The sequence below is a fragment of the Juglans microcarpa x Juglans regia genome, chromosome 2D, assembly GCF_004785595.1.
Source record: "Juglans microcarpa x Juglans regia isolate MS1-56 chromosome 2D, Jm3101_v1.0, whole genome shotgun sequence".
Taxonomy (NCBI): domain Eukaryota; kingdom Viridiplantae; phylum Streptophyta; class Magnoliopsida; order Fagales; family Juglandaceae; genus Juglans; species Juglans microcarpa x Juglans regia.
Window position 1 is genome coordinate 25,883,215 of NC_054596.1, and position 20,025 is coordinate 25,903,239.

General features: G+C 36.6%; 1 protein-coding gene and 1 long non-coding RNA gene across 2 annotated transcripts; both read right to left on the reverse strand.

Annotated features, from left to right (window-relative positions):
• Positions 1-69: 69 nt before the first annotated feature.
• LOC121250550 (ubiquitin-conjugating enzyme E2 35-like) lies at positions 70-14,946 on the reverse strand. Its single transcript, XM_041149687.1, has 8 exons — positions 14,720-14,946; positions 14,572-14,599; positions 12,389-12,475; positions 11,898-11,956; positions 1,335-1,376; positions 1,175-1,248; positions 855-952; positions 70-298 (listed from the first exon to the last, which is right to left on the reverse strand). The coding sequence occupies exons 1-8, from the start codon at positions 14,753-14,755 to the stop codon at positions 261-263; spliced, it is 462 nt and encodes a 153-aa protein (XP_041005621.1). The 5' UTR covers positions 14,756-14,946; the 3' UTR covers positions 70-260.
• On the reverse strand, positions 6,672-7,832 carry LOC121250551. Its single transcript, XR_005937807.1, has 2 exons — positions 7,140-7,832; positions 6,672-7,094 (listed from the first exon to the last, which is right to left on the reverse strand). It is a non-coding gene; the product is annotated as an uncharacterized LOC121250551 (long non-coding RNA).
• Positions 14,947-20,025: the final 5,079 nt, after the last annotated feature.

Below are 20,025 nucleotides of genomic sequence, written 5' to 3' on the forward strand. Positions count from 1 at the left end.
AGAACGTCATAAGTAGAAAATTGATATCAAACTTCAATATAATCATGCAACCTTGAAGCCCTTTTTTTCTTTTTTCCCCAAGTCCGTTGTAGTTTTATTAAGATGACTATCAGATGATGACCTCCTTCACAATATTCATCTTTCCTTTATCCTGAAGATGGCTTCTTTGAAGTTTTCTACTATCATAGATCAATTCACAAGTCATATCCTTCATGTTATAGTTTTAACATACACTTCAGAAATCGATCTTCCAAGCAAAATCAAGCTCCGGTTGCATATAAACGAGTCCATTCCTTCGCTGCAAGTTTCCAACCAACAGGGGCTAGTAATTAGTAATGACATGAATGACAAATGCTTGTAAAGCCAACTGAAATCATTTCCACCACATCAGATTAATTATCTTTTTTTTTTTTAATTTTATTTTTTATTGGCACCAGGTGTTTAGGAACAATGTCCCGACTAATCCCAAGGGTGTACATGCCCTCGGCAAAGAATTTTCCGCAAGTGCACCTTGGGGTAATTCAAGGGAAAAATCCCCCAATCCAATGGCCCCTAGAGATTGTTCGCATCCAAGAGGATTTGAACCTTAGACTTGGGGGGAAAATACCCCCAAGCCCAAGGCCTTTACCACTAGAGCCAACCCCTAGGGGTTACATCAGATTAATTATCTTACAGTGAAAAAAAAGGAAAAAAAAATCTTATGGTGAAAATAAGCAACAATTTAGGCTTCTACATAATAAAATAAAACAAGTGATAAAAGGTAGGTACCCTTAAAAACAGTATTGAAGATGGAGCTATTTTAGGTCTCATGCTAGCATCTTGGTAGTAGCCAACTACAAATAATTAAATACTACCTGTCTCAACAGCTTCAGTTTCATTTGTCTTCCAATGCTTTGCAATGTTCTCGGAAAGGGGATCATCAGGGTTTGGAGCACTTAAAAGAGCTTGGATGCTGATCCAGTAAATCATGTAACAACTTGTTAGTAAAGTCATCTCGCTTTGCTTTAAATATCATTTCACGACCCAAGATCCCATCATTTAAATTATCCATGCTTTCCTATTTACCTTTTTATTTCCACATGGTTTATATTAAATCTATCCTATACTTTTTTTTTTTCTTTTCCCTAGAAGATGATTTCCAAATCAAGAAATTATTGGGGATGCACGAAATCACCTCAGCAATACTGTTCGGATTTGGAGGGCTGGACTCCATTTGTCTTTAAGAATATCAAGGCATATCCGTCCAAGCTGATATAAACATTCTTTATATCCAGAAAGAAGAAACCTCAAATTTCAAGCAAGGGAAAGGAGCAAAAGAAGCAGATACTACTTACCTTATCAATATTAGGATGATATATTTTGGTCAGGAACCGAACCTGTCAGGAAAAAGTGCAGTTTAAAAAACAAAAATAAGTGGAAAGGCAACAAGATTGAGAACAAAAAACTCATCTAAATATTGCAAGGAAAAAACAAAAGAAACTAAACTTCTTTGAAAAGGTTCTTCATATATAACAGAACACGCTTGAGGAGCATGGGAAAGGAAAAAAAAGATCACTTATTCAACCATGCATTTGGCTCTATGTGGGCCAAAAAAGGATAAACAAACAGAATGCAATATTAGTAGCTATGCTATTTTCTTATAATTTTGTGTATAGAAAATAATAAAAACATTACAACACAAATATCTTGAAATTTAAATGGATACATTGTTATGTAAGTGATGTAGGCTAGTTTAATTTAGGTAGCGCATTTTGTCATTCAGGGGGGGCCTGCGTAACTGAGTGAGAGAGAAAACCCTAAGGCTAACCCCACCGTCACCCTTCACCTAAGGCATTGACCGGCGTCACCCTTCACCTAAGACACCCCACCACCGCCACAGACAAGGCCAACGGACTTCGGCGTTTCTGCTGAGGGCACTTCTGGCGTCGGTCCTCCCTCTGGCGACCTGGAATTTCTCAAGTTTCTCAGACGTTAAGGAGATTTCTCGGAGGCATCATCGACTGTCATACATGTGCCTCCCCGACAAAAACAAGACCGACGGACTCCGACGTCGGTCCTCCCTCCAGCAATGAGATTCAGAATCGTCAAGGAGATCTCTTAGACCGTCGTATGTCGAATATGTGCCTCCACCACCACAAACAATACCGTCGGGCTCAAGCGACTCTTCTGAAGGCACTCCGGCAATTGGATTTTCTCAGGAAACCACCCCTTTGATTTTGCCGGTGCAAACCTACATCAGATTTGCATGTTTTGGGAGATGCCAGAAATGACAAAGTGAGAGGAAGCTGATGTTTTGGGACATGATGCTGTGATTTGGGACCAGAGGATGATGATGCGTGACGCGGATTCATTTCAGATGGAAGGTGAGAGGTGGTTGAAGGTGGAATAAAAAACTTTTTGTTTTTACTAAAGAGGGAGGAAACAGCTTTCGCATCTCTGAACGTAGTAAAAGGATAGTTAAGTTCATGTGCCTATGTGGGACGACAGCTTCGTTGGTTGGTAAGGGGATAGAGGATTGTTTAGAACTCATTTGTCATGATGGATTCTTCAGGGAGTTAAGGATGGGTAATGGAGTTCTCATCATTCAACATCATATTAACACAAGGGGCATTTTTCTACAACTTTCAGAATTCCGGAATGGGAGGAGGAAAGGTTTGTTGGTGATTCCTAATAGCACAAATGGCATCGGATGGAAAGGTTTTCTGAATTCCATTCGAAGCGTCACTGGGTCCAAAGCCGTTGTTCTAAAGCATGCAAACAGAGGGAGGTTCGTTGCTGGAAAGACAGTGGGAAGGTCTTCCTCAATCAAAGGTGCCTCGTACACCTCAATGTTGAGGTCACCGACGGGTAGTCCAATCGAGAATAGTTCGACGCCGGAAGGAAAGGGTAAGACACATATAGGAGACAAAGGCTGTCAAGTGAGATTGGGAGAAGTGGAGAGTCAGCACCATGTGGTGCAGGGTGGAATGGCTACCTCGGTCGAGTGTTTGAGTGTGGGAGAAGTGGAGTGGGTCTTGTGGGCTATTAAAATTCAATTGATAAGAGTTATGGAGTATGTGAGAGATCTTATGATTAATGTAGATAATGGGTTAGACCTAGTCTTGGGTTTGGGTGGTGGGTTGAAAACGGACGATGGGGCTCGGGGGGTAGATCCTACAGGTTTGAAGGCCTCAAGTGAGCCGGCAAAGGGCACTTCGATGCTGTCACAAATAGGGTCATCAAACATCGGCATCATTGTTAATGCCGGTTTGCCGTCTAACTGCCCTCAGTCACCAGTTGCAATTGGGGTTAGTACCTTTTTCCAAGGTTCACTTTCAATTGAAGATAGAGGTCCTTCTAGGGTTTCGAGTATTTTGAAAGAAGCACAGAAAGGGTTTTCGGGGGGTGGAGCACCTACAAGCAATGTTCTCGTTGATGGAACGGCGACACCTATGCAGGAGGTGAAGGAACCTCTAATGGTGACAGCAACAATGGACAACATCAATATAGTTGTTGAGGAGGTTCGGGATTTGAATGTAGGATAATGCGGGGAGGAAATTATGGGTTTATCGTCGATGCCTTGTGAGGAGGAACGTCTCGGGTCGGGAGAGCAATTGGGAACTGTGTCTGGGGATAATGTTGTTCCCCTGGTTCTCTTCCTCCGACAAACAACATAGAGGGTTCACCATCAGATTGGATTTTGCATAAGGTCAACAAGATTCAACATATTATGGGGCTTTCATACGGAGGATGTGAAGACCAATTTAAAATACTACTCACTGCACTAGAGGCGGACCACTCGCTTGAAACCAAATCAAGTTTTAAGAAAAGTAAGGTGTTAAAGCGTATTTCTTAGGCAATCAACTACAACGTTAAGGGAGGTAGCTTAAGTCGAGGGAAGACAAAAGGAAGGACATTATGAAGACGTCCTCATAAAGGGAGTTTCAGGTGGAGTATTAGTCTTACGGGGGGTGGGGGTGGGGGTTGGGGTTGGGGAGGTGTGTTCTATTCCAATTCGGACTTGATGTGTTTTGGATAGATTTCTAATTTTCATGGGCTTTTTGGGTCATCTAGGGCTAGCTAGTATGGACTAGGTGTTTTCTTGTATACGTCCAGTGCACTTGGTTACTCCTATTGATATATATAATATTTTTACTTATAAAAAAATGTAAGTGATGTACAAAGAATTGAAACAGTTGAAACTAAGTGCCTAAATCGAGAATAAGTACATCGTAAACTAGAATAATTCTCACATGCTAAAATTAGTAGTTAGAGATCATAAATTACCGTGTCCGTGAAAATGCCAGAAGAATATTTCGACACAAATTTCATATATATTTTTTTATAAGTACAAATTTTATATATCTTTAACTCACCCAACTCCAAATCCGACTCCACCCCGGCTCTACTTTGACTTCGACACAACGGAGTCGGAGTCAGAGTTGGAGTCAGATTTTTTTTTTTTTTTTTCAATCGGAGTCGAAGGTGTCGCTGGATTGACTCCGACTCTGATCCGATCCGACTCCGACTTTGCCCTCTGAATCCGACAACTCCGACTCCGACTCCGACTTTGACTCCAATATTGCACATATGCTATTAAAATATGTATTTATTTATATAGTTATCATATATAGTAGTATATTTATATAGTTATATAACTAGAACTTATATAGTTAAATTCAATAATATACTAGTATGAGCTAATTATTATAAAATAATATACTTAAACTATAATGTAAATAAACTAATAATAGTTTATTATATGTAAACATCATGGAATTATTACCACACATAATCAAGTATAGAAATAAGTTAAATAATATTATTGAAATAAGCCTAGTATAATAAGTTAATAACACAAAATACTAATTTACTAAAGCATAATAACATGTAATTAGACACTAGAAAGTCTAGTATATGATTAAATTAGAAATAAGTTAGATATTAGTATAATATGTAATACTAATGTATAATAACATGAAATTAAACACTATAGTATAAGCCTTGTATAGAAATAAATTAAACACTAGTATAGAAATAATTAATAAGTCTAGCATAATAAGTTAATGGCACATAATACTAATTTATTAAAGTATAATAACATGTAATTAGACACTATTAATAAGTCTAATGTAGAAATAAGTTATAAATAAGTTAGATACTAGTATAATATAATAGCATGTAATACTATAGTATAATAATATGTAATTAGACACTATAAATATGTCTAGTATAGAAATAAATTAGATACTAGTATAGAAATAAGTCTAATATAATAAGTACATAATACTATAGTATAAAAACATGTAATTAGACACTAGAAATAATATGTTATACTATAGTATGAAAAAATGTAGTTAGACACTATAGTATAAATCTAGTATAAAAATAAGTTAGATAATTAATATAGAAGTAAATTAGTAGTGAATGATTTAGTTTTTTTTTTTTTTTTTTAATTTTTGGTAAAACTAAAATTTGAAAAAGCCCACAAAAAATTCTTTTTTAAAAATGGGCTAAATATGAAGCTAAAAAAAGCCCAAAATAAGCTCAAATCTGAACCCGACTATGTCAGTGCTCACCCAACTTAAAATCTTGCTGCTTATGTTTGATCCTCTACGGTGCGACCAATGTATTAAATCGATTGATATATAAGAAGGGAAAAGACAGCTCAATCCACCAATTAGTTTCACACCAAGGAAGATTTTATGCATGGTATGTCCAAAACTCCATCTGTCACTCTGTACAATAACACAGATGGTGTTCACAACTCTGAATGTTCTATTTGATGGAAAGTGGCTTCCAAGTAAGTTTAATATGAAAACCTTATAACTAATGTAAATCCAGCCTCATTCAACATCGTGTTGAAAGCTCTCCAGATATCATTATTAATTGAAACAATTAAGGCCTATATGAGAACGCAAGATGGTAACTTTATTTTATCTGACGTTTAATGCAGCAGGGTATAATCGTTGAATCTATGTAATCATTTTGATAAGACCTCATTTTTGGATGAGTCTTTTTATATAAAAAATTAATGCTCTGACCTTGCACTCAATAGCAGGGAAAAACTCTGGATTTTTTTCTTCATTTCCAAACAAAGAGTACAAGGTGTGTATCAGCCGCCTATGTGAAATAATTAAGTTCAGATCAACTGTTTCATATAAATCACATTTTCGACCTATCAGCAAATGGTTACACAGGGTTAAAGATTATATCTGCTGCATCAAATATATAGGCTGCATGAAGATTCAAACTACTAGTAATTGCATCACTTGCTAATTGTTAGAGGACATGTTTGTAATTAGTACAAGTGTGTGAGGGTATAAGTGTCAATTGCTGTAGTGTATATATGTGTTTGTACATCAATGAAATAGATGATGATCTTTCCCATATGTTTCTACATGGTATCAGAGAGTAGTGTACATTGGATAGATCTAAGTAGTGTACGGCGGTTCACGCCCAAATTGATTTTCCCTTTGTTGTCGGCGATCGAAGGTGTTTGAAGTGGTTTTCGGCCACTCTCCGGCGTCTTCTCCTGTACTGGGCACCAGGGGTGGACTCGCCAGCCTTGTTTGTGGTTACCATCATCGCCGTTGCCGCTAGAATGGGCCTTCATCGCTGGCAAAAGGTTGAAGCCCCGAAGTGTTTGGTTGCAAGTATAAGCTATCCAATTCTTGAGTTTGAATAGCCAAAACCTGGAGTAAAAGTGTATTCCTATCCAGAATAACACCTATTTGGTAACATGTATACGGTATTCTTATCCTTGTTTAGGATAGCATATTCCTGTTTCTGCTCAGTTTTTAAACCGGTACCGGTCCAGACCCGAAACACATCTGATACAGCTTGAAACATCCCGGTTTAGACTCGAAACAGCCCGGTTCATACTGATACAAGACCGAAATTTTGGTATTCGAGTTATTTTTCCAGTACTTGGGCTAAGTATCTACATTTCCAGATTGCGTTTCTCAGATTTTTCAAGTTGAATTGTGATTTTTCTCAGATATTGTGTGGAGTTTCAATCTCCAAGTTCAGTTGTGATATTGTGTAGAGTTTCTCAGATATGACAACTAAATTTGAGTCACAGTTATAAGATGCGGTTACCTCTTATGTTGCTCCTAGTGGACATGGAAGCCGAGGTGATAGAGGTACACATGGGGGACGTCATGCCAAAGGTAATCGCACTCGAGGTTGAGAGCCTCGTAAGTGCACCCACTATGGTAGCACTAACCATTCGGTGGACTATCATTGGGATCTACATGGTAGACCATCTGGGTCTGCTAATCAGGACATTTGCCAAGATGCTACATCACAGTCAACTAACTCCAACTCAGGTATGATTAGTATATCGAAGGATGAGTATGAGCTGTTTTTGGGTCCCACACGGGCTTCATCCTCCATAGCTACTCTTACCCACTTATGTCTAGCATCCGCATGTCTTGCCTCATCCACTCAAGATCTGTGGATCATTGATTCAGGAGCAAATGAACATCTGACTGGTCTGTCCTCTGTCTTATCTAAGTTAGATACTGTGACATCTCCAAAAAGTGTTACTCTCGCTAATGGTTCTCTTGCTAAAGTTACAGGCATTGGATCCACTAAGCTCACTGACTCTATATCCTTGTCATCTGTTCTATATGCTCCTAGTTGTCCCATTAGTTTGCTGTCCATCAGTAAAATTACTTAAAGTCTTCAATGTTCAGTAACATTTTATCCCTCTTCATGTGTCTTTCAGGATCTCAAGACGGGAAACAAGATTGGTACAAGCATGAAGCTGGTGGCCTGTATTATCTTGATGTTAAACAGTCACCCACTCGAGCCCTTACATCCACATCATTTGCTTATTACGAATGGCATTGTCGTCTTTCACCCCTCTCTTTCCCTTTTGAAGCATCAATTTAGAAATCTTGAAAATGTGTCTCCCTTTCCTTGTGAAGCATGTCAAATTAGTAAACATCATTGTGTGTCGTTTGTACCTCGGGTTGATAAACAAGCCTCGAGTCCTTTTGAATTGGTTCACTCTGATATATGGGGACCAATCAACATTGAATCAAACACCTTTCAGTATTTTGTCACATTTATTGATGACTACTCTCGTGTGACATAAGTGTCTCTGATGAAAGCAAGATCTGAACATCTTTCCATATTCAAAGTGTTTTGGAAAGAAATTAAAACTCAATTTAACAAAAGGGTTCAGATTTTGCGTTCTGATAATGTTAGAGAATATCTATCTAGTGCATTTGCTATTTGCTTAAGTAGCAAATGAATTATTCATCAAACTTCATGTTCTTATAAACCCCAACAGAATGGGATAGCTGAACGCAAAAATCGTCATTTGGTAGATGTAACCCGAGCACTTTTACTGCATATGCATGTTCTTAAACGATTTTAGAGCGATGGTGTTCTAACTGCTTGTCACCTTATTAACCGTATGCCTTCATCAGTTCTCGATGGTTCCTCTCCCTTCTCTATCTTGTTTCCTTCATCTTCACCATTTACCCTTCCTCCAAAAATTTTTGGGTGTGTTTGCTATGTTCATAACCTTGGCCCAGGTTTTGATAAGCTTGATCCACATTCTACCAAGTGTTTTTTTGTTGGTTATTCTCGGACTTAAAAAGGATATCGCTGTTATAGTCATGATCTTAGACACTATTTCATGAGTGCTGATATTACCTTCTTTGACTCCATACCCTATTTCTCTGACACAGCTTCGAGTGTTGAGTGTGATTCTCTATCATTACCTACTCTTACACTTTCCCCTCCTATCGTTAGTCCTCCACCCACTACCCTAGTTCCTTTACAGGTTTACTCGCGTCGCTCGCAGCTACTGGTAGGGGTGGAACCGGTCTGGTCCAGTCCCCTTTTGGACAAAATTTAGGACCGAATCAGTATGCACCGGTTTTGCATTTTCGAAAACCGATTACGCACAGGTTACCCTCCTAAACCGATACCTCCGGTTTTCATAAAATACAAATTTGTCATAAAAAAAAAAAAAGAAAACTGTTTTAAAAAGACTATTTTATTAAAAATCTATTATTATTTAAAAAAATCTGCTTTATAAAAAAAACTGCTGTAAAAAAAACTGTTAAAAAAAATTGCTACAAAATGTTATTAATATATATATTTTGTGTTTAAAGCATATGATCAAATAAATTTTCATATTTAAGATTAAAATTTTATGTTATAAATTATAACATAAAATTATAAATTATAACATTATCTTATATATAATAATAATTTATATAATTATATATATTATATATAATATTAAAAACATTAATTTAAAATACATAATATAGTGAACCGGTCCGGTCTGGTTCTAAAAAGCATATAACCGGAACCGGTCACTTTTGAAATTAAGGGAACCGTTCCCGAACCGGATTTTCGGGCAGGTCCGGTTTTCCGGTTAGTTTTTACACCCCTAGCTACCTGCTTCCATGCCTTCACCAATCGTGTCTCCATCTTCAGATCCTAAGTTACCTAGTATTTCAGACTCTCCACTTATTGTTCTCCGCAAAGGTACTCGATCTTGTGTTACTCAACATCCGATTAGTCAATTTGTCTCATATCATGCCTTATCTCCTTCATTATCATGTTTTACCTCTTAACTTTCGAAACTTTCTGTTCCTAAGACAGTTCAAGATGTTGTTTCTGATCCGGGACGGAGGACAACCATAAAAGATGACATGAATGCCCTTCACCATAATGAGACATGGGATCTTGTTCCAGCACCACCTGGTAAGCAACTCGTTGGCTGTAAATGGGTATATACAATCAAATTTCATCCTGATGGTTCTGTGAAACGTCTAAAAGCCCGCTTGGTTGCTAAGGGTTACACTCAAACATATGGCATTGATTACAAGGAAACTCTCTCCCCGGTTGCCAAAATATGCTCTGTTCGAGTGTTGATTTCTCTTGCTACTAATTTAGACTAGCCCTTATTTTAGCTGGATGTTAACAATGCATTTCTGCATGGCGACTTGCATGAAGAAGTTTATATGGAGCAACCACTTCGGTTTGTTGTTTAGGGGGAGTATCGAGGTACAATATGCAAGTTAAAAAAAGGCATTATATGGTTTCAAACAATCTCCTCGAACATGGTTTGGGAAGTTTTCTGATGTTATTTTGGCATATAGTCTCCATAGATGCCAAACAGATCATTCAATATTTTACCTACATAGTGATGCAGGTCACATTTTGTTGGTTGTATATGTGGACGACATTGTAATTACTGGGAGTGACACTGCTGGAATTGCTAGGCTGAAATAGTGTTTACATTATTAGTTTCAGACAAAAGACTTGGGCAAGCTTAGATATTTCCTTGGAATTGAAGTTAGTAGATCTAAAGAGGGTATCAACCTAACTCAGAGGAAATATGTACTTGATCTTTTGGAAGAAACCGGCATGTTGGGTGTACGACCTATTGACACCCCTATCAAGACCCAAATCGTAAATTCTTGAAAGAGGAAGGGAATTTGTTTGGAGGTCCAGGTAGGTATCAAAGACTTGTTGGAAAATTGAATTATCTCACTATTACTAAACCAGACATCTCTTATGCAATGAGTCTACTGAGTCAATTTTTACAAACACCTAAGGTCTCACATTAGGATGTTGTAATTCATATTCTTCGTTATCTTAAGCGAACACCTAGCCTTGGATTACTGTATCGACCAAATGGACATCTTAGGGTTGAAGCCTTTTCAGATGTTGATTGGGCAAGATCCCCTTCAGATAGAAGATCGACTACTGGATATTGTACCTTTGTAGGAGGTAACTAAGTTATATAAAAGAGTAAGAAACAAGCAGTAGTAGCTCAGTCTGGTGCAAAAGCTGAATATAGGGCAATGGCTCACACTACTAGTGAACTGACATGGTTGTAACACTTCCTTCATGAGATTGGGTTTCCAACTCCTACCCCCTCTTCAGTTATTTTTTGATAATCAAGCCGCAATGCATATTGCCTCTAATCCTGTGTTCCATGAGAACTAAACACATAGAGATTGATTGTCAGTTCATTTGAGACAAGATACTAAGTGGTGACATTGCTACACCTTTTGTGAAGTCTGCCGATCAACTCACAGATGTGTTTACTAAGTCTTTGTGTTGGAGTCGGTTAAAACTTATTTGTTTCGAGCTAGGTTTATATGATATATATGCCCCAGCTTAAATTGGAGTGTTAGAGGACATGTTTGTAATTAGTGCAAGTGTGTGAGAGTATAAGTGTCAATTGTATGTAGTGTATATATATGTTTGTACATCAATGAAATAGATGATGATCTTTCCCATATGTTCCTACACTAATAATTCATCAGAATGAATTTACAAGCCTCAATTATCTCTCTCTGTTTCTTATTTTTATTTTTATTTTGGCAAGCCTCAAAAATCTCAATTTTCATTGTTTTATGGTGTAAATGGACATTCAAACCCTATTAACTGTTTTGGTAACTGACAATCACTGAGCCAATGTTTCTTGACCTTGTATGTAGCATGCTAACGAATAAGCATGCATGAAAAAATCCATGGCAGAAAAACCTATCAAGTTTATCCATACTCCCAGATATTATTCCGATCTTGCAGATTATTTAAGGCATTTTGATTACCTCACATGTACATTTACTGTTCCTGTGAAAAGTGAATGTACTGTTTCCGTTACCCCAGTGTACCAAGCATTTTGCTTATTTAAGATGACCAAAGAATTTTAAAACCCTACATTAAATCCTTGGCGTGAGGGCCAAAAATCAATTTAAGAAATAAGCCCTCTCTTCAAACAGGCAACCACCTGAAACAGCAGATATAACAGTATCTGAACTCTTAAGCAAGATAAGGCGAATGAATGCCTTCATAAAAACAAGACAAGCAACCATAGAAGCCCAAAAAGATAGCATTACACAGCATGAAAAGAAATCTAAATATCATATTACCTTGGGAGCTGCCATTGGGTACTCTTCAGATAGAAACAATTCTAACTTGAAAACTCCACCTATGCATATATAAAAAAAAATGATATTACACCATGTACCAGTATGTGAAACAGAAACTAATACAAGAAACCAAGTGACAACAAATCCATTCACGTAGTTTCCTAAATTCCGTACGATCCAAAAAGTTCCAGAGGATACTATCAGCTGTTATGTTATTTGTGTCATAAGAATTCACAGAACAAGAGACAATCATAACTATTCTGACCCCTGAAGCTCATAAGTAAAAAAAAGGTTTACTTTTTCAAACATTAAATAGCGTGCTAGAAAAAAGAAAATCTCAACAGGAGCTGGACATTAAATATTTAGCTTACTAAATAGCTTACATTATATAGTAACAGGAGCTGGACATTAAAATAAAAAAGGAAAATCATAATAGGAGCTGGACATTAAATAGCTTACGAGAAAAGATTACTTTTTCATATGTTAATTACCTTCGTAAGGAGATTGAGCTGGACCAAGAATCATAACATTAAAATATCTCATGTTGTCCTCAGAAGGAGAGGCACTTATTCCAGGAGCTGCATGCAAATTTCACAAAGCATGCTTAATACATGTAAGCCTCTGAATGGAATTACGTTAACAAGAATAACTAAAGAATGCTTAATTGGGCCATGAGAACATTAAAGCTCCAACATTAAAATGCCTGGGAACTGTATACAAATTTCACAAAGCATGCTAAAGTACATGTAAGCCCTTGATTAGAATTAATTTAATGAGAACAACTAAAGAAGGCTTACTTGAGCCGTTAGAGCATTGAAGTTCCAGCATTCAAATGTACCACTACCTAAACTGAACTCATTTGAATAAACTGCTAAGGTGCATAGGTTGCTTACAAACCGGTCAAATGATGTTACCTTGATACATATGATCTTCTGGACAGAAAGATATTGTGACCCCAACACAAGCTTAAATAAAATTGCATTAGTGCAGGCATCCTACTCTGTAATTAGTGCATTAAGTGGTTTGTTTTCCATTTGCTTTGCTATATATACGAACAAGTACATTGAACTTTGGGTATACTAAAAATTCTAAAGAGACTGTTTGAAAAAGTAGTAAAACAAAATAAGCTTTTGGGCACACCTGGTCTGAGGTGGTTTGGCTGATGGCATGGGGTGGGTTTGGTAAGGGGAAGTCCATTAATGTTCCCAAAAGAATAGGAATGTCATTCCTGTGCCTTTGTTTGGTGGCAATATACAATGTCATTTTCTAAAATACTTTTTTTTATATAAGTAAATGATTGTATTAATAAGAATAGGCATATCCCAAGTACACAAGATGGCATATACGAGGTAACTTAATACCCAAATCCAAAAGTCTTTTCCTAAAAATACCCCTCTTTTATTTTTCAACCATTTTTTTCAAAAATACAACATGGCAACCAGCCACCCTTGACTATCATTGGGGCGGCCTAGGCATTCCTGATGTCATCGGGGGTAAAAAGTGCATTTCCTTGCATCTATTTCTGCCATTCCTGTGGGTGTATTTCAACAATTTGTGTTTTAATTTTAATTTAAGATTTTTTTAAAAAATCCTATTCTAATACCCTAGGAATAGCTATTCCTCTAATTTTTTTAGAGGAATAGGTAATCCTCATTTTTTAGGGATATCTTTTCCTTGTCATCAAAAGCTACCCAAACTATAGAGGAATTAGGAATAGTTATTCCATTCCACGGACCTATTTTGCATACCAAATGTACCTTGAGTCTCATGTCAAATAATATTGTCAGCACAATGATGATTTTGGTGTCTGTTACTCTGTCCATTGTCTAACATTCAAGCATACTCTAGCATATTCTGTTGCTTGTTTGAGAGGTATACTATCCCAAATCAGCACAGAAACATGTTTTGAACACATGGAAAATGTTACAATGTTTGGGTAGGGGCAAAATGAAAAGAAATAAACCACTCCACTGTGACCATGTTTTCCCAAACGCTGTCCTTGATATGCCACTTACAATTCTCTGCCTCACTATACTACTATTCTTATGAGAAAACAAAACAAAATTAAATGCGATGTCAAAAGAGAAATGATATTTACAATCTTTGGGTGTTCAACCTCGCACACTCTTTTTGAAAAAATTGGGTAAATCTGGAACCCACATGAAAAAATAATTTTTTTTTTTAATGATGGACCTCATTTTTTCTTCAAAAGGAGTAGGCGTGAATTGCACAATTCAAGACTTTAACTAGCATTACCCATGTCTAAATACCACGGGACAAACACCTTCTAATAATCTCAGGCCACGAAGAGCCAGGGGAAATCGCACCAAAACCAGGAATTAATTCGTTCTCCAAGCCAGGTATTGCAATTTTCATATATTAATCAAGACTTCACAAACAAAAATAAATGTCGTTTACATTTCTTCCTCTTTACAGGGGCTCATCCCAGCAAATGAAACAAAACAGCGAATCAAAAGGCACTCTTCAACGATAAGCATAGTTTTCGATAGCATTTATGTGTAAACCCAAACTACCACCACTGTCGAAGGAAAGCCACCAACCCAAATTGTAGAATTTCAGATTCAGCGACCCAAAACACATAAGAAAATAGACATTATTTAAAATATTATATATATAAAGAGAGAGAGAGAGAGAGAGAGAGAGAGAGAGAGACCTGGTTCACTGAGGAGCCGCTGGGTTTCCTGTCCATTTCCAATGTCACGTAGAACCAAAATCAAAACCGCGTGTAAGAACATTAACGTATCTACAAACATACAGAGAAAGATAGAGAGAGACAGAACGGCAAAGATCGGAAAGTGAACCTTAATAATTCTTCGGGGTAGATTACTGTTAGCCATTGATCCTTTTGAAAGATTAGAGAGAGAGACAGAGAGAGAGAGAGAGAGAGCTTGACGCACAGACGCAGTGAACAGGGAAGATATAACGCAGCAGGTGGGTGTATGGAAATGGTATAATGAAGGCGTTTGACTTAAAATTTTGGTACTTTCCTCTGCGAACCCTTCTTCCAACTGCAACAGCGCAGGGACTGCAATTAGAGTTGGGGCTACTCTGCCGCCCACTCTTACCGCCAGCGTTAATTTTTATTTTTTAATTTTTATTTATTTTTTATATTTTTTTAATATATTTAAATATATTTAAAAAATAAAAAAAATACATCAATATATTTAAAAATACTTTCTTAATTACTAAATAGAAAAAAAAAAAATAATTTTATGAAGAGGTTAAAAAGAACGATCAACTTGAAACGGCAGAGTAGTATTTTCCTTGCAAATTATTTGTTTGTTCGCATACTTTATTGACCGTTTAAATCTGTTGGATCCCGACTGACGTGGATTTAGGCTGTGTAGGCTCCGGCAATCTAGTCATACACCTCTCCCCTTCACAAACCAATCAAAACATAGAAACCGTCAGTTTGAAGAGCGGTACTACTGATGACCGCTAGTTATAAACTAGCACCGCTCCTGAAGACCGCTAGCTATTAATTTTTTTTTTATATTTTTTTAATATATTTAAATATTTTTAAAAAGTAAAAAATATATCAAAACACTTAAAATTATTTTTTTAATTATTAAATAAAAAAAATTATCAAACAGTATATTTGAGCGGTACAACTTGACAGATAAAATAACTTTTTTTAGTATGAAAGATGATTGAAAGTTGAAAAAATGAAGGAAATGAAAAAAAAAAAAAAAATTCAACTTTGAAACTTATCTATTTAATTATATAAAAGTCATGTTTTAACTTCCTATTTGGCATTCACACGGCATTTTTAAGGAGTCAATCTATTTACATGCTTTACACTATATACACACGCTTTACTTTTTTCTTTTCCTTTTTTTTTTTCTTTTCTAAGCAAGATTCATTCATTGATATTATAATAACATGAAATACAATAAGTTCTTAGGTAATTATACAAATAAGGAAGGAGGGTCATTTTCACAATGAAAACTTAAAAGACATTGAGGAATAGAAATGAGAGGTATGCTTCCACACAGATGGTTGGTAGCAGTCCATTGCACAATGCTATGCGCACATCGATTTTGAGATCGATGTATTTTTTCCATTTTTCAATCTTCAAAATTGCTTAGAATGTGCTTGATGTCCCTGATAATGGATTACATTTTCCAATCTGTAGGTTGCTTTGCATTTTTTGTGGCTTGAACAACCTGCTTCGAGTCTCCTTGAATGAAAAATTTCCCTAGATCTCTGTCATGTGCTTCTTGAATTGCTAATAGGACTGCTGCAGCTTCACCTACATTTGGATTTTTGCTGTGCAAAAATGTAGTGTTTACAAAAACTAGTGTTCCTGTTTCAGTTTGGCAGATTGCTGTTGCAACACTACTATAGCTTCTGACTGCAACATCAAAGGACAACAAAAAGAAGCCTTATGGCAGCCGTTCATGCAGGGAGATTGTCTCTTCATGATGTTGTTTCAAAATCCACGCTTGCTTGTGTTATTTACAAGACATGAAAACTCTTGAAATATATTGATCAATGGTTGGGGAAAAAGAGTTATGAATGACCTGTTCCTAGTAAACCAAAGGATGTCCATTGCCAATGTAGCAAAGAGTTGGAATTCTTGAACTTCATTTTCTGGAATGGCTAGTTCTATTTTTGGGTTGAGAATTGTTTTGATCCAACAAGAGACTTCTGATGAAGTAATCTAGGTAGTGTTTATGGGTCATTTTGAATTTCTCCAAAGAATTCTAGAGAAAAGGCAACTAAGAAAGAGATGTGCGAGACTTTCCTCCCCTACATTGCGTAGAGGGCAAGGAATTTGCTCATCTTCCAGAGAAAGAATTCTTTTTAGAAGAGATCTAGCTGGCAAGATGTTATGAAGTATTTTCCAAAGAATGAGTTTTAGTCTATCTTGCATCTTTAACTTCCAAAATGTTTTCCAGATTTCATTAGGTTGAGAAATGGGATCATTATGAAAAATATTAATCAGAGCTACATAGGCTGATTTGGCCGAAAAGTTTCCAGAGGAATGATGAACCCATTTGATTTTGTCCTCCACAGTTGAGTAGTTGTATTGAGAAAGAGGGATTTTTTGAATTTCATTAACAATATCAGTAGTAAAGAGGACAAATAGTGCTCCATCTCCTTGGTTCTTCCAGCATTAATTCCAAAACTTTTAGAGTGGGGTCAATGGGAGGAGTGTTTTGATTCGATTGTGGTGAGAAATTTTACAAAGAAGGGATCCACAGGTCAAACCAAGCTCTGGCTGTGATGCCATTATTAATCTGGAAGCTATAACTTGATTTGATGAAGTCTCTTTGTTTTAGGAGCCATTTCCAAAACCAGGAGTCAATAGGTTTGGAGTTCATTTCAAAGAAAGAAGTATTTCTCATATATTTGTTAACCAAAAAGATTTTCCAGAGACCACTTGAATTGCTTATAAGGTTCCAAGCAAATTTTGAAATTAGGGCTCTATTGAAAAGAGAGATGTTTTTAAGGTCTAATCCTCCTAAAGATTTGGGTTGACAAATGGATTTCTAAGATTTGGGTGTGTGAGCTTTTTTATTCGGCTCCCCAATAGAATATTCTAAAGGAGGCATCCATTTTTTTTGTGGAACACTTTGGTACCCACATAGTAGACATGAAATATGAGGGAATGGTACTAACAACAGTTCTAATGATGGGTGTTCTACCAGCTTAAGACAAAATCTTTGTTTTCCAACCTTGCAACCTATTTTGGATCTTTTCTTGGATATCTTCGAAAAAAACTACTTTTGAGGCTTGGATGAAAAGGGGAAGGCCAAGGTATCTCAACTTCGGTGGAGAGGATTTGAAGTTAAGGATTTCTTTGATCTCTCCTTTGATTCTATTGTGAGTGTTGTTACTGAAATGAATGGATGATTTTCCAAAATTTATTTTTTGACCAGACCAAGAAGACTAGGAGTGGTTTAGATTCAGAGATAAGTTGAGATGGGTTGAGATTGTTTGTGAATAGTAAAATAAAAGTTGAATTATTTATTATATTTTATGTGAAAATTTGGGAAAGTTATTTTGGGATTTGAAAAAGTTGAATTATTTATTATATTTTGTGTGAAATTTTGAGAAAGTTGTAATGATGAGATGAGATGAGTTGAGATGAGTTGAAGTGAGTTTTGAATGCAAACAAGGCCCTAGACATCTTGCAAATGCTTGAGCAGAATTAACAGTTGTAGCACCAAAAAGTATTAAGTCATCAGCAAAAAGGAGATGAGAGAGGGTGGGAACTCTGCTTGAAATAATGATCCCTTTCAAGTTTTGCCTATTTTCTTCCCTAAGAATCAATCTTGAGAGCACCTCACCGCCTAAGATAAATAGAAAAGGAGACAGGGGATCTCCTTGCCTAAGACCTCTCTACCAGGATGAATTAACTAGTTGGAGTACCATTGAGTATGATTAAATAAGTAACTATAGAGATGCACTCCTTAATCCGCATGATCCAAGTTTGACTAAATCCTAGAGATTTAAAAATAGAGAGTGCGAAAGACCACTCCATAAAGTCAAAGGCTTTTTCTATAGCAATCTTTATTGCCATATTACCCATTTTGCCTTTTTTTTTTTTTTTTCAAATGGTGGAAGATTTCTTGAGCTAGAATGGTATTTTCCTGAATGAGCCTATCGGGGACAAAAGCCGTTTGATAAGGTGATATGTGACTAGGAAGAATGGTCTTTAGCCTATTAGCTAGGATTTTTGCAATGATCTTATAGCTACCATTGGAAGGACTGATGGGTCGAAAGTGATGAAGCGCATTCAGATTTTCAATTTTGGGTACAAGAGTAATATTTGTGCGATTCATTTCTTTTAGAATTTTTCCATGAATGAATAAGTTTTTGATGGATTATTGAAGATAATCTTTTATAATGGCCCAATAATGCTTATAGGAGAGACTAGTTAAACCATCGGGACCAGGGGCCTTTGTGGAAGGGATTTGTTTGATTGTGCTTAAAATTTCCTCCTCAATAGGTATTTTGCAAAGAAATTAATTTTCTGTTTCAGAAATTTTGTTGGGGAAGAGGGTTTCAAGGTCATCCAAAATATCAAGATTAGTGGGGCTGTATATTCCTTGAAAATGATTGCAGAATTTTTCCCTAATAATGGAGGGATCCGACGAGCTCCAATGACTGTCTTCTAATTTCAGAAAATTGAAATTATTCTTTCTTTGCCGAATGATAGTGGAATTATGGAAATGCTTGGTGTTAAGGTCAGAAGTTGTTAACCAAGTGTTTCTTGATTTTTGGCCCCAAAGGGATTCTTCTCTTCTAAGTTGCTCATTAAGGTTCTCTTTGGTGATCTCTTCCATGATGATCTTATCAGGAGTTGGTTGCACATTTTGAAGGTCATTAAGTTTTAAGGTGAGACTCTTGATGGCATCTTGGATGTGACCAAAACAATTAATGTTCCAGTTTTCCAATGCAAGTTTCATGGCTTTGAGTTTTGTGGTAAGAATGAAAGCAACCAGTCACATGTGTTGACCAAGCTGATTTTACCACTTCAAAACTGGAATTGTCTTTAATCCAAAACTCTTCAAATTTGAAAGACTTTTTCCCTTCATAGCTGTTTAATGTGTCCAGTAAAATAGGGGAATGATCAAAGGAAAGCCTAGGAAGTGTTTTGATGTTTGCATTAGGGAAGAGATTATTCCAATGAATATTAGCAACACCATGATCAAGTCTTTCTCTAATGTTATTAAGGCCATGTCTGTTATTAGTCCAAGTGTAAAGGGGACCAGTGTGAAGTCAACCTTGCCTTGTTGCTCCATGTATAAAGCCAAATCATTGAGAGACGAAGTTGTTGCAAAAGGCCTTCCTCCAAATTTTTCAAATTGTTTGAGGATTGAGTTAAAATCACCAGTGGAAAGCAAGGGTCCAGGATAGTTTTCAGAGAGAGTATTCAAGATGTTCCACAAGTTAGGTTGGGGGTTCTTGGAAATGGTAATGGATGAGATACTGTTCTCGCACTTGTAATAGAACTTGTTGTTTATGGAAGATTCCAAACAAGAGGAATCAAAGACCTCTGGTGAGGATAATAACGTTGGAGCAAAAGATTCTCAGAAATAGAAAGAAGATTGTCTTTGGCAATGGATGAGATGAAGCTACTTCAATCAAAACTTTC

Bases quoted from the DNA above. Each gene is read 5' to 3' on its own strand.
- LOC121250550 (XM_041149687.1), bottom strand. From the start codon at position 14,755: ATGGCTAACAGTAATCTACCCCGAAGAATTATTAAG. The intron at 11,957-12,388 runs GTAATTAACATA...ATATATGCATAG, and splicing joins AGCTCAATCTCCTTACGAAG to GTGGAGTTTTCAAGTTAGAA. The intron at 1,377-11,897 runs GTAATATGATAT...TTTTCCTGACAG, and splicing joins ACCCAATGGCAGCTCCCAAG to GTTCGGTTCCTGACCAAAAT.